The sequence below is a fragment of the Podarcis pityusensis genome, assembly GCF_964106645.2.
Source record: "Podarcis pityusensis genome assembly, chromosome: 1".
Taxonomy (NCBI): Eukaryota; Metazoa; Chordata; class Lepidosauria; order Squamata; family Lacertidae; genus Podarcis; species Podarcis pityusensis.
Genome location: NC_138028.1, coordinates 43,900,233 through 43,914,495, shown reverse-complemented (window position 1 = coordinate 43,914,495; position 14,263 = coordinate 43,900,233). Strand labels below are relative to the sequence as shown.

The window sequence follows — 14,263 nt, the reverse complement described above, 5'->3', positions numbered from 1 at the left end:
TTGCTCCCCTGTTCCCCCTCTCTCAATTACTTGGAACAAGGTCATTTCAATTCTCATCCATAAGTGGAGCTTATGTTGCTTTCCCCATTTGTACTAATACACTGAGTGGTGTGTTGTTGTTGTTGTTTGGTTATACTTACTCTCTGATTTTTATTTATAGTGCCATTATTGTTAGTTGCCCGGAGAACTTATCTGATATTCAGCTTAGTTTTACTGAGAGGAGGCACACTGAAGTGAATGATCATGATTAAGTTAGGTTCACTCATTTTAGTAGGTCTGCTCTGATTAAACAGTTATTGGGTGGCATGTAAATATTGTTAGAGTTCAAATCCTGATTAATCCATGTAGTTTACTGGGTGACACGGGTCTGGTCTTCAGCTCTCAGCTAACCTACCTGCCAGGGTTGTGAAGATACAATGGGGGGGCGGGGGGGGCACCATGTATGCAGTGTGGACTCCTTGGGATAGAAGTGTAGTAATAATTTAATAATAGATAAGATTAGGGCAAGGCACCAGTTCAGCTTGCTTGTGAAGCCATCTAGTTGTAGACATAATATAAACAATATAGACATAATATAAACAAGATATAAACAATACTCTCATGAGTAAACTTTGTTCATTTATTTCATTCAGAATATCTACCACTTCTTAACAAAGCGTTAAATAGTAAAACCGGACAACAATGAAAGCATCCTAAAACATGTTCCACAGTCACTGAATCTTTTAGGCTGATCAGTCAGTTGGCGTTAGCAGTTTGAAGCTTACCTCTCCCCTTCATGGTTTCTCTTTTCTGTTTCAGGAGTGATCCAGAAGGCGGTGGCCAGATTCCACCTCCGCCAGTCACCTGGAGTCAGGTATCGGGCTTCAGGCCCATCATTGAAATGCAACTGAAAGTATGCCTTGAACAAATAACCCAGCTGGAGATCTGGCAGGCACTGCAGCCGCTCACAACAGCTTATGTTCTTTACATGGCGGCCTATTACAGTCACTGCAATCAGCAGGTGAGGCCTGTGAAAACCAAAGAAATGTCTCTTGCAACTGTCTGCTGGGTTGATCCTTTATTCCCCAGTGCAACTATCTGTCCGGGCAAGACTTGGAGTACAGTCAAGGGAAGGAAGTGCAGTTGTCTTAACTGAAATGATACAGGTGCCTGTCTTCTGGCTTCCTTTGTAAATTCAGGTGAACCTTGCAGCTGGTTTCAGTGTCTTTCCGTCTTATAATTTGCCAAGCATGGTACCTTCCATATGTTGCTGGATCACAGTTCCCATCATTCCTGGCCACTGGACATCCTGGCTGGGGCTTATGGGAGTTGGAGTCCAACAACATCTTGAGGCCCTACCTTGGTTAACCTGGCTTTACTACGATGACTTCGGACAGGATCAGCTTAATATATCTCTTCCCCCATTCATGGGGAGAGTGTCAAAAGCATCAGAAACTTTCCAAATCAAGTGGAAAAGATTTAGCAGTAGTTTTCAGCCCCTGTTGAAATGACCTTCAGGAGCTTTTTTGAAGCAACTACCAGTCAAAAAGTCTTTATGAAATCACCAAGCAAATGAAAATAATTTTGTTATTGATTATACTTAGATTGTTTGAGGCCTGACCATAGCCAGAGCCACTTATGCATTCAGTAGCTGCATTCACACATGACAATAACCCATTGCTTGTCCAACAAGCCATGAGTAGACTCACCAACAAGCAAACACGTCATGGGCTGTTTTTCCAGAACTTGATTTATTTTCCAACTGTTCTTGTCTAATACTTGTATAGCTTGGTGAGCATCTGGGGTGGGATGGCCAGACGTAGCTCTTTGGTTTGGACCTGACACCAAACCATAGTTAAGCTGTGGTTCATAAGCTTCACTTTTGTTTATTCATTTTACGTTATTAGTTTATGCCAGGGGAGGGGGATTACGAATCTCCTTCTACATATCAAGTCTGAAGGGAATTTACAAACCATAAAAACAACCAGAAATAGTTTTAGAAACCGTACAAAAAGCAAATAAAGATATGTGTTTGTTCTGTATTGTTTTTAAACCTAGCGCCAGGGATCTTTTCGAGCACTGGTTTGTTGCCAGAAAACAAATCATGGGTAGTCTTCAAACAAGCCATTGTTAACCTAAAGAAACTATGGATTAACATTACGTGTGAACCAGGCTTGTGTCTGAGCACTTTCCCCATTCACCCAAAGCTTATCTAGAGCAGGAGGAGTACAGTGTGCATCTCTGTATTCCTCTGTTTTGTTTGATGTCTCCCTTACAGCACAGGAAAGGAGGAAGAGCTCCTGTTGGGAAGGAGACAGTGGTAGTCAACTGTAGAGCATAAACAGGAAAGAACAGTTTCCTCCTTGCCAGTTGTTCAATATATTTTGACACCCTTGACCCACTTCTAATTCCATACAGAAAAGTAGTGACTGATCTCTCTATCTTGCAAGGAGCTGAATTAAAGAGTCCTGGATTTGCAAGGGCCTGTAAGGAGACTCTTCAGCTGTCCCACTTGAAGCATTAGGGCAGTTACACCAGCCCAGGAGTTCCCAAACTCTGGTCCATGGACCAGCAGTGGTTGCAAGCTTCATTCAGGTGGACAATGGCAGATCTCTTTTAATACAATTAAAAACCATGCAGCATCTAGCACATTCAACATACAATTGCTACAACAGGTAGATTAATTATTAAGTGATCTGCCAAGATGTCCTGCAATTTTCCTGTGAGGCAGGGAAAGAGACAATGAGTTTGAGAACCACCCTTATTGCTGTGCTCTTGCCTTGTACTTGAGTTCTTTAATAAAACATCCCTAGGCAAATATGTTTGGAGGCATTGATCATGCATAATATATCACTGTCCTGGACAATGTCATGAGGCAAAATCATGTGCCTGCAGCATCTTGAATTTAAAAAGGAAGGAAATCAATAGGTCTGACTCATGCACTGTATATGTTGTTGGCTTAATTTCAGAGTTTTCACAAAAACACCTTTTTCCTCCCGTTTCCCCCCTCACAGCCATCAGTAAACCCCATTGACTCCTTAGAGGAAGTGGAGCATCTGACATCAGCGCTGCTGCTGCCTCTCCTCAGCCAGCCAGTCATGCAGAACCTCTGGGAAATGCTCAGGTAAAATCTGTGCCCACGTCTGTTGCTGCTGCAGCAAGCCAACAAGCAGCAGTGGTGCTGTGCTGTCATTCTGCTGGATGGACAGGGCTGTGTGTCTTCTTTCCTTCTGCCCCTGTCCCTATTTGTCTTTTGATCTCGCTCATAAAGTCAGAGTAAATTATGCAACGTGGGCATACATTAAACTGCATCATTTACACGGGTCACAGAATCCTGCTTTGTGGCACAGAATATTAGTTTACCTTGGTGCAGAGGGTTCTTTATTCTTGCCAGTGTGGTGTAGTGGTTAAGAGCGGTAGTCTCGTAATCTGGGGAACCGGGTTCGCTCCTCCGCTCCTCCACATGCAGCTGCTGGGTGACCTTGGGCCAGTCACACTTCTCTGAAGTCTCTTAGCCCCACTCACCTCACAGAGTGTTTGTTGTGGGGGAGGAAGGGAAAGGAGAATGTTAGCTGCTTTGAAACTCCTTCGGGTAGTGATAAAGCAAGATATCAAATCCAAACTCCTCTTCTTCTTCTTGCCAGGGTGTTACTTAATGGCCAGATCAAGGTGTGTGCTGGTGTTGGCAAATAGATCATGTGCGAAGTTAGGCATCTGCATACCTCTGGAGCGCTTGCTTCCAGATAATGAGGGCAAGTTTGTCTGCTCTTCAAGAGGATAGCGTTGCACTGTAGGTTCAGGATTGTGCTTTCTGCAACCACCTATATGGCAAAGCTGAAGAAGCCAAGGAGTGAAGGAGGGCACTCTGGGAGTGGTCTGTGGGGGTAGAGTCCTACTTTGTCCGACAAACCTAGCACATGAAACAAATCCCAAATTGGCCCTGGGTTGGTCAGCAGAACCCCAGAACAGCATGTGGGGTCAAGTGGGGAATGCTTGCCTTGATGGTACTATTGTCTTAGCATACTGTTGAATTTCTCTCTTTAGCTGGCAACGCTTTAATCTCATGGATTTTTTTTTTAATAAGTTGCTTTTTTCTCAGTAGTCTTTGCCTTCTGAAGTATAACCTCTCTCTCTCTTTCTTTTCCACACAGGCCGTGCTCTGCTGTGTGCAATCCTGTAACCTGCTCTCCAGCGCCAGAATCTCTCCCCAGCATCGTTTCTCTGAGCTGCGCTGGGGGCAAACCCCCAATGAGCCTTGCAGGCTCTAAATCGCCTTTCCCTTTCCTTACTGCCTTCCTGGTGCTTGTCGATAGCATCATCACCGTACACAAAGGGCTGGTTGGCAAGGTGAGCCCTCCTGGTGTTTTGTTCTGCTGTTCTTCGAGCCATTTCTGTTGGAGACATGCTCTGTTCCAAAAAAGAGAACAGAGGACACTTCCTGCATCTGAGAAGAAAGTGTAAACAAGGGCACTGTAACAGTGTCCCATTTATGTGTTTCAGGCAACCAGATGCAATAAAGCCAGGAGTTGGTTGAGCGAGCCCTGAAAGCCTAACCCTTGGGCATATGAGAGCCTGAAGTCTAGCCTTTGGTCATATAAACCCTCTTCAGTTTTTATAAAATTTTAAGCTTGGAGGCATGAGGCTATGTGAACCGCATGCAAAAACACACCCCAACTTGGCAAATTCTGTAGATGGTTTATAAGCGTGTTTGTGTACAAGCCTTCCTCCAGTCTTGAACCCCAGTTGTGCAGGGGTTCTTATCTCAGGGAAGCTTGCAGGTATGCTCAGTGCAGAGGAGAGCAACAGAGATGATAAAGGATCTGGAAACCAACCCTTACGAGGAATGGTTGAGGGAACTGAAGGAGCTGGGTATGCTTAGCTAGAAGAAGAGAAGACTGAGAAATGACATAATAGCAATCTTCAAATATCTGAAGGGCTGTCACATGGAAGATGGAGCAAGCTTGTTTTCTCCTTCTGCAGATGGGTTGTTAAAAGTCTGAAAAGCTCCGGAGCAGGTAAAATTGACAGACTTGGCAAGAAAGAAGGAGCAGTAACCATAAATGATTACTTTTCCAGACAAATGGGCTCTTTTCCTATGTCTCTTAAAATGTGAATATAGCATGCATTGTTCTCTCCGGGGAAACCATCAGTTTTCAATTATCCCAGCAGACAATGAGAAGGATGTTGTAGTAGCTGAGCATATGAATGACATTTCTATATGACAGAAAAAAACTAGCTAAAGGAGACTATCACCCTCTAGATTCAGGTGTTTTTGAACTGACATTACCTTTTCTTTTCTTTTCTTGACACAGTATGTCTCCATACTTGACGTGAAGGGTGTGACAGACTATCTGCTGCAGAGCTGGACTGCTGACCCGCCTTCTATAACTCCTTCCTCTGCTTGGCTCTTGAGCCATGAGTACCATTTTCAATATTACGTTCTTTCACTGGCTCAGAAAATGGTAAGCTCTTTGCATCCCTCTTCACTTCTGGTTTGCTTAGCCCACCCATCACCAGCCTAGGGCCCTCCAGATGTGTTTTACTACAGCACATGCTGGTTGTGACTGATGGGAGTTGTAGTCCAAAACATCTAAGGAACACCAGGGTGGCTTTGCCCATGTCCTTATTACAGAACCTGCTGGGGAGGGGGCATGATGAATGAGGCTGTGGTTCCTCAATAGAATTTGGCACCTACTGATTCACTTTACAATGTTCCCCACTCTCCATTCCCCACCTTTGATAATGAAATGGACAAAAGAAGCCAATAGGTGTTTTCCCCCACCTCCCATCCCAATTTGCCACCCATAAAGAAAACATACTGCAGCTTCTTAACAGTCTGCAGAGACCTAAAGCTGTCTTCTTCTACTCCCACCCACTCCCTTGCCACCCAAACATCAGTAGACTCTGTCTGAAGGGACTTACGGGTTGTGGGAAAGTTGGGGGTTGTGCCGTGTGTATTCATTCACCATAAGGTGAAACTGGCTGAAAATCTGAGTGATCTACTGTGTAAAGCCCAGATTTTGGCCAACCGAAGTATCTGCCTTAACTTGTCTCCCACCACGTTGCATAAACACCATGCAAAGTTGCACTGTGTTGCGCTGATTTGCGGACTTCATGGTGAAAAGCCAATGTGTAGGAGGATATCTTCTGAGGTTGTTCATCAGTATAAAAAAACTGCCTACTCTTGCAGGCATAGAACACCTCCCTTTATTCCTGCCCCTGCCCTGTGTCATATCATGACCCGTATATCTGTGTCAATGCGCATGGCTGCAACATTTTCACGTGCTGGATTTTTGTTTCCTGTGCAGGCAGGTACTTGTCCGGATTACAGCCGGCATGCTTCACTCCATCACTGCGTTGCCATGGTGTTGTTAAGCCGTTTGTTGCCAGGCAGTGAGCACCTGGCTCATGAGCTCCTATTGGGCCTTGTTTTCAATGCAAAACTGATTCCGTAAGTTCCACTCCCTCTTTCCACCTCTTCCCCATCGCTCCCCTTGAGTAACCCTTCCAAAGATGAGGATGTGGAGAAACTGTTTTGGAAAAAAGAGAGATTTACAGGAGAGCTTTAGTTTCAGTAACCTACTGGGGATCCTGTTCTAGGTTTCCTTGCAGTGGGAGTTGAGGACATAAAACGAGTCTTGCTGGATGTTACTAAAAGTGTGTCTAGATCATAAGCAGATGCTTATGACAAGCAGGACACAACTATCTTATCATTCTGTTCCTCTTTGATCCCCAACAATTGATATTCCGAGGCACACTGTCTCTGATCCTGGAGATAATATATAGCCGTCATGACTAATACTTGTGCTGTCTACATAGCTGAAGAAACATTTTGATGCAGCTCCATGGCCCTGAAGGACAAAGGGTGACTTCTTGCTCTTCTCTGCACCAGCTGTGAAGTCTTTTAAATCTCCATGCCATCTTTATTGCTTTTCCACTTGTAACTTTTGCTGTGCAAAAAGTTGGAGGTTATGTTTGTGCAATTTTTAAAAATTGACTTCTTCTATGTTGATGGTGATATATCCTTAACGTAAACACTGCAAAGTGGGTTAAGGCATGAGAGATTTGCCGAGGCCTAAGAAGGTGACCTAATCCACAAACGTGGCACTTTCGGCACTGCACTCCACAAGAGTCAGTCTGAAAGCAGAAAATGGGCGTTGGGAATTGCCATGCGTTCAGACCATTTCCCTTTCAATATATTCCTCATCCCAAAAATAAGTTATTAAATTTCACTACGTTGAGGCTGCTTATAGTAATGAGAAAAGGAACTGAATGTTTGAATCTCCTTGGTAACATGGATTCCCACGTATAAAAACAATTGGTGGCCTCTGCATACATTGACTCCAGCTCCCATCATCCCTGGCCATCGGTTGGCTGTGGTTGCTGGGCGTCCAGCAAAATCAAGATGGGGAAGGGTGCTGTAAGCTATGATAATGAGTGCTACACACTCAGAAGCCCTTTCTACATCCAGGAATCCCCTTTATACCCCTTTCTGAGCTGCCCTAGCTATTCCTGGAGGTGCATTTATTCTAGCAATCTTATCTCTGTTCTGTTCCAGTTAGGCACTTCATATATACTTATAAGCAGCACCTAGAATCATAGAATCATAGAGTTGGAAGAGACCACAAGGGCCATCGAGTCCAACCCCCTGCCAAGCAGGAAACACCATCAGAGCACTCCTGACATATGGTTGTCAAGCCTCTGCTTAAAGATCTCCAAAGAAGGAGACTCCACCACACTCCTTGGCAGCAAATTCCACTGTTGAACAGCTCTTACTGTCAGGAAGTTCTTCCTAATGTTTAGGTGGAATCTTCTTTCTTGTAGTTTGGATCCATTGCTCCGTGTCCGCTTCTCTGGAGCAGCAGAAAACAGCCTTTCTCCCTCCTCTATGTGGCATCCTTTTATATATTTAAACATGGCTATCATATCACCCCTTAACCTCCTCTTCTCCAGGCTAAACATGCCCAGCTCCCTTAGCCGTTCCTCATAAGGCATCGTTTCCAGGCCTTTGACCATTTTGGTTGCCCTCCTCTGGACACGTTCCAGTTTGTCAGTGTCCTTCTTGAACTGTGGTGCCCAGTACTCCAGGTGAGGTCTGACCAGAGCAGAATACAGTGGCACTATTACTTCCCTTGATCTAGATGCTATACTCCTATTGATGCAGCCCAGAATTGCATTGGCTTTTTTAGCTGCCGCATCACACTGTTGGCTCATGTCAAGTTTGTGGTCAACCAAGACTCAACCTGCCACACTGTAGAATATATTTCCTTAGGGCAGCGCCCTGGAGTCATGCTGCATCTTTGTTTGTGAAAACGTAGATCATAAGACTGTTGGGGATTACTCTTGTTCTGTAGGAAATAGATAAGCAAATAGCAAATATCATTGCATTAATCAAGAAAGCATTGGTATTCATCACCTGTCCCCCCACACCCTCTCTTTTGTACAGGGAAGGCAAATCAGGGGGGCCAGAAGCTGCTGATTTCTCAGACCTCCTGCACTTGAGCTCAAAGGCGAAGCCAGCACAGCCAGGCTCAGCAGCTGCTGTTCCTCCCCTCCCTAGTCGTGGTGCCTTACTGGAGGAAGCATACCAGCATCTCCCACAGATCCAGGCCTGCTACCTCTCTCACTTTGCTTACTTGGAGCCCGCCCTTGTTCATTCCAGAGATGTTTACCAAGGACAAACACACTTAATCCAATCCATGATTCTTCCTGAGGTCAAAGGGCCAATCCTGCCTTCCGATTGGCCGTTCCTTCCTCTCATCAACCTCTATAACAGTGTGACTGGTGCAGAAACCCGGTGGGCTGGGCTGAGTTCTCTCCCACTGGATCTTGTGCGCACAGTGACTCAGAACCTGCAGTGGGTCCTCTTGCTGGAGACTTGGAGAGCCAGGGTCCTTCAGGGCATCTCGGCGGCAGCCAAACTTGCAAGGCTTATGTGTGTCTTCCTCACGGGCAGCGACTTGTTCCTGGAAGGGCCTGTCCATTGCTACACCGCTGCTCTACTCTCCCTCTACTGCCAGCCCAAAGTCCTGGATTCCTTGAACTTGGATGCTCCCCTCCCTGGCTTAGCTTCTTTCCATGACCTCTACATCAACCTTCTTGAACAGTTTGAAGGAGTCTCCTTTGGAGACCCACTCTTTGGCGTCTTCGTGCTTCTTCCTCTGCAGAGGCGGTTTAGTGTGCAGCCAAGGATGGCTGTGTTTGGAGAGCATGTGAGCACCTTGAGGGCGTTGGGAGTTCCACTCCAGCAGGTAGGTCTCCCCAAGATAAGGCTGGTTTGTTTTGGGGTAGGGGTGGACTTTGGGGGGTGGGAAGCAAGCTCAAGAAAGCCCCGCTGGATCAGACGGAAGGCCCATTTAGTCCAGCATCTTGTTCTTCCTGTGGCCAACAAGATGTCTATGAAAATCCTACAAACAGCACATGAGCATAGCAGAACTCTCTACTTGTAATCCCCAGCAAAGCTGTCTTGAGCAGTAGCCATTGATAGCCTTAACACTTTATGAATGTGTCTAACCCTCTTATAAATCCATCCACGTTGGTGGTCTTCACTACATCTTTGGGTTTAGCTATGTGCTGCGTGAATAAGTACTTCCTTTTGCCTGCCCTGAATCTTCCATGTCCCTGTATTCTAGTACTATGAGAGAGGGAAGGAAGGAAACGTATAAGGAGGCAGAAGTAGCTGGCAGGATTAGGGGGAGCATAATTCTGTTCCCCACTAAGGATGGACTGAGCAGCCTAATTCCCTCTCCACTTTTAGTTTTGCTGGAGCTCAGTCTGTCAGTTTGCATTTCTTGGTGCAGAAAGTATTGATCGGATGTGTAGAGATTTTTCCTTTTCTAATTAATTCAAGAGGGTTCTGGAAACTTCTCTGTGTGAAAGAAACAAGCAGAAGGTTCATGGTGTTTGGGTTATTCCTTCAGAGAAGCTGAGTGCAGCTGGTTTAAACTGGTTCTGTTATCTCTTCTGTCAAGGTCATGCTGACTATCAAAGTAAGGCCAGAAGGAGTCTGGGTTTCAATTTCTCTTTCTACCTCTCTTCCTTCTGGTGTGGCGTTTTGTACATAGTATAAGTTATTGTAAGTTTAAGTCTGCTGCAACTGGACTTCTTATGGACAGTGCCAATCCTGAATGTATGGGATTTGTGACCATTATACTCATTTGCCTTCAGCAGCAGTAACGCTCTGCTGGATGAAATATTAATTGCCTCTGGTCTATTTTTTGGAAATCCTGCAACATGTTTAAGTTTTTACTCTGCTAACTATATGATGGAATCTGCTCTGGATCAGTATTGAGTAGAATTACATGACACAGTCATAGGTCTGTTCCATCCTATCTTGCGTGCCTGAACAAATGCATGAAGAGTCTGCAGTTAAATTTTACACACTCTTCATGTACAATTATTATTGTGTGTGTGTGTGTGTGTACAATAAATGTGTTTCGGTGTATTTTTCTATAAAATATACTTTTTTGAAAACATAAAATACATATTTTTGAGTGGTGTTGCTTTTTTGGTTTTGTTGCAGTTTCCTGTGTCTCTGGAGCGATACCTTTCCCCTGCTGAAGACAACCTGAACCTCCTCCGGCAGTACTTTCAGACCTTGGTCACAGGGACCTTGCGACAGAACTGGTGCCCTGTACTTTATGTGGTTGCTGTGGCCCATGTCAACAGCTTCATTTTCTCACAGGATAGCACCACACAGGTATGCGATCATCTTTTGGCCCTGGTGCATCCTGTTCTTCTACCAAGCTGGTTGTTTGATGCACACAGTTCCTCCCTGTTATGTTTTGATGCTCTGTCTCAATTGGTTGTGTGAAAAGCCCGTCAGCTTTTAGGAGGGAGGATCTGGATGAATGTCTTGTCCTGGGCTGTCAGTGTGGACCTGGGATTTTTAGAGATAACAGAAATAGCCTGTGGCATTGTTGTTGGGTTGCCTTTTGAAGACAATATGGAAATTTTCATTTGTCCAGAGTGCTCCACTGCTGCCCTCCTGCTCGTAGGAGAAGCGTGTGAGCTGCTTCACACTTTGTTTTTGAGAAATACTTTAATTCCCTGCTCAGGAGATTGAATCCTGCTGCCTTTGCTGCACATTCCTGTTGGGAACAGGGCACCCAGCCAATGCAGGATTAAATCCTCTCCTCCTGCCCACCCGCTGATGTCAACAGTGATGTCAGCTGATGGGTGTGCAGTTGTAGTTTGGGGAAAATGGTCTCCTGGATCAAACTAGAACCTCTGGTGGTTCAAGGTTGGCCCACATGCTAAGCCATGCTTTGGCTTAGAGTGAAGTGTGAGCCAGACCACTGAATCCTCACTAGGTCTATCAGGCCACTTGTCATGCATGCCAGCAGAAAGCTGATTTGCCAAGAAACTTAATTCAGAAAGAGCAGCCCAAGAAACAAGATGTATCTGCATGGGTTCTTCTGAGCACACTAAACTCTTGAAGAAAAGGTTGCTATATAGGATATAGAGATTTTGGCTCTTGCATGTTCATTGTTGCCTGTGGTGGCCAACAATTCCCTTGGGGATTCTGAAGAGTTGGATTCCTTTCTCTTAGAAAAGCAACTATAATAAGTTTAACATTTATTTTATTTTATTGGTACTTTTATCTCAGGAGGCTGATGTGGCCCGAAAAAGCATGCTCCAGAGGACTTGGCTCTTGGCTGATGAGGTAGGCACCCTGCAGCTGGCTCTCAAAACCAGTCCTCGTAATGCTACAAAAGAGAGTTTTGTGGCGTGATGAATTTTCACAGTGCTCCCAACGTCTCTATGGGTTGTTTGGCTGAGACACATTAGTTCAGCCCATTGCCTCACTGCAAACAATTGCTCCGGTTTCTCTACTGAGTCTTCTTGTGCAGCAGCACAAAGTACACATCATTTCCATAGGAATGGAGGGATGTTGATCATGCAAACTGTTGAACACCCTTCTTACAATCGCAGTTTAGCATTAAAATGCCCAACTAAGAAGCAAGCCCCGATTCTATATGGTATGTGACAGAGCACATTTTATTGTGTGGCCAGTTGGGTAATTTTCTGAAAGGCAGGCTGTTGGGTGAGGAATATTTCTGCACTGGAACAGTTAAATGGAGGAAGTTCAAACCTAAGCTCAGCCACCAATTCACTAGAGACTTAGGCAATCCGCTAAATGTGATTGGGAGATTCAGCAAGCACTATTGTAAGCTGATAGCTAGGAATCTTGTTTCCCCTTCATAACAAGCATTAAAACTTACAGCACAGTTCAAACAATAACTCTGTTTGCAGCTGAGGTACCAGCAACCTAATACTGACGCGCAGCGTAAATTAATAATGCAGAGTTTTTAACTGAAAGAATAAGAACTTTACTGAGTTAAAATAAACTTCTTCATAAACAACATGGTTCAAAACAGTTTGACTGAGATTACATACTGACTCTGCTCACAACTGAGGCAGACTGACTCTGACTGAAATCTTACAGAGAACACAGAGAGAAAATGGCTGCTAAGTCACATGTCAGAGTGACTCAACAGTTAGCGGTTAGGCCTGAATAACTTTAGTAGGCCCAAATGATTGTGCAGTCCCAGCACTTCCCAGCCTGCTTTGCTGCTTCTGCTCTCATGTGTCTTTGTCACATGACAAATACTGCAGGCGTTGCAGCAGTATTAAGGTGCAAATTTCCCCAGAACAGATGTGCTAATGGTATGAACATCATGTGTTTGGGCTGCAGCGTCTGCGTGACTACTGCTTAGTTCCCTTGTGCTCCTTATGCTTTCCCCATAAGAGAAAAAGCATAGCCTGGAATGGCCCATATCTCCAGGGTTTGAGCCATATCGGGGAAACTGCTTTTCTTTCATTCACCCTCTGCTTCCTCCTACACTCTTCAGGTACTCAAGCGACATCTTCTCTACTATAAATTGCCAAATAAAGAGAGCCCGGTGGGCTTTGACCTTTATGAGCAGCTTCCCACCATTCGTCTGAAATACCTGAACACCGTGACTAAGAAGCAGCCCAAGGAGGAGCCATTCACATCAGATTTGTAGAGAAGAACCTCAGCAGCTGACAGTGGGTGGGGTGGGGTGGCAGCAGCGCTAAGACTGGAGAGGAGGCCGGTCACCCTCCTGGTCTCTTGCCTTGCCTGAGGAGCACGACAGGAAGGGATCTGCACTGTCGGCCTGGCTTGGCCTTGGCATAGTTTCCGTGAAAGTGGCTTGACTCTTCATGATGGAAGAAATTCGACAAGCAAGTGTTTCTGCCAAGTTGAAAGACAAATGATTTTAGGGAAAAAATAAAAGGTGATGCAAATGTGAGATGTCGGTAGGATTATTGGCATCTCCTACTAGAAGACAGAAAGGCTTAATTTGCTCGTAGCACGTGGTGAAATGTACAGTGGTATCTCGGGTTACATACGCTTCAGGTTACAGACTCCGCTAACCCAGAAATATTACCTCCGGTTAAGAACTTTCTTCAGGATGAGAACAGAAATTGTGCGGTGGCGGCACAGCGGCAGCGGGAGGCCCCATTAGCTAAAGTGGTGCTTCAGGTTAAGAACAGTTTCAGGTTAAGAACGGACCTCCGGAACGAATTATGTTTGTAACCAGAAGTACTACTGTACCTGGAATGTTAAGTCTTATGGTTTGGCTGGAAGGCTGTAATTCAGCACTGGATTTAGGGTGGAGCGGGTGGTTCCTCCGCACAGGGCGCTGAGCCGAGGGGGTGCAAAATCGAGAAGATTCATAATTGAGAAGATCCATTTGGGGATGCCAAATTTTGGCCTCGTACAGGGCACTGAAAGATTACCAAAGTATGTCCCTGCTGCAATGACTGGGGTAGAAATATCTGGGAAAAGTGGGAACTGATTCACCAGAATTGTTCATGGGATAGTGATTTGAGCAAGCTGTTGAGTCCTGCAGCTGTTCTGCGCCTGACACATCTCAGGAAACAACATTAGACGTTTCCATCTCTGTGCAAAGCCACCTGTTCCCTCCACCCCCAATCTTTCCGCATTAGCTGTTTTTCTCTCTCTTTGTTTTTCTAACCATATTATATTTAATAAAGTTATCTTTCGCATAACAGGATGTTTTGGCAGCTGCAACAACTCCCCAAAAGCAAAAGAAGAAGAATGTGGTTGGTGGAACTTAGTAAATCTGAAGGCATGCTCTGGGATGCCATGTCAGGGATCTGTAGGGGACACACTGGAGCATGCAAACCCAAAGGGAGTCTGGGCTTGTTCCCATCACAGCTAGTTTTCCATGATGTCCAAACTCAGCCACTGTTTGAGTGACAAGGCCATCTAATCACACTTCCTGTGATTAGG

General features: G+C 45.2%; 1 protein-coding gene across 3 annotated transcripts in view; it reads left to right on the top strand.

Annotated features, from left to right (window-relative positions):
• Window positions 1-14,019, top strand: part of RPAP1 (RNA polymerase II associated protein 1) — a 45,873-nt gene extending 31,854 nt beyond the window's left edge. For all 3 annotated transcript variants that reach the window (XM_080996456.1, XM_080996454.1, XM_080996455.1), the window contains 9 exons: window positions 799-1,000; window positions 2,994-3,103; window positions 4,131-4,326; window positions 5,292-5,441; window positions 6,288-6,430; window positions 8,426-9,230; window positions 10,502-10,678; window positions 11,588-11,644; window positions 12,834-14,019. In XM_080996456.1, coding sequence (XP_080852582.1) covers window positions 799-1,000; window positions 2,994-3,103; window positions 4,131-4,326; window positions 5,292-5,441; window positions 6,288-6,430; window positions 8,426-9,230; window positions 10,502-10,678; window positions 11,588-11,644; window positions 12,834-12,989 — 1,996 coding nt within the window. In that variant the 3' untranslated portion in view covers window positions 12,990-14,019. The remainder of the gene's footprint in view (window positions 1-798; window positions 1,001-2,993; window positions 3,104-4,130; window positions 4,327-5,291; window positions 5,442-6,287; window positions 6,431-8,425; window positions 9,231-10,501; window positions 10,679-11,587; window positions 11,645-12,833) is intronic.
• Window positions 14,020-14,263: the final 244 nt, after the last annotated feature.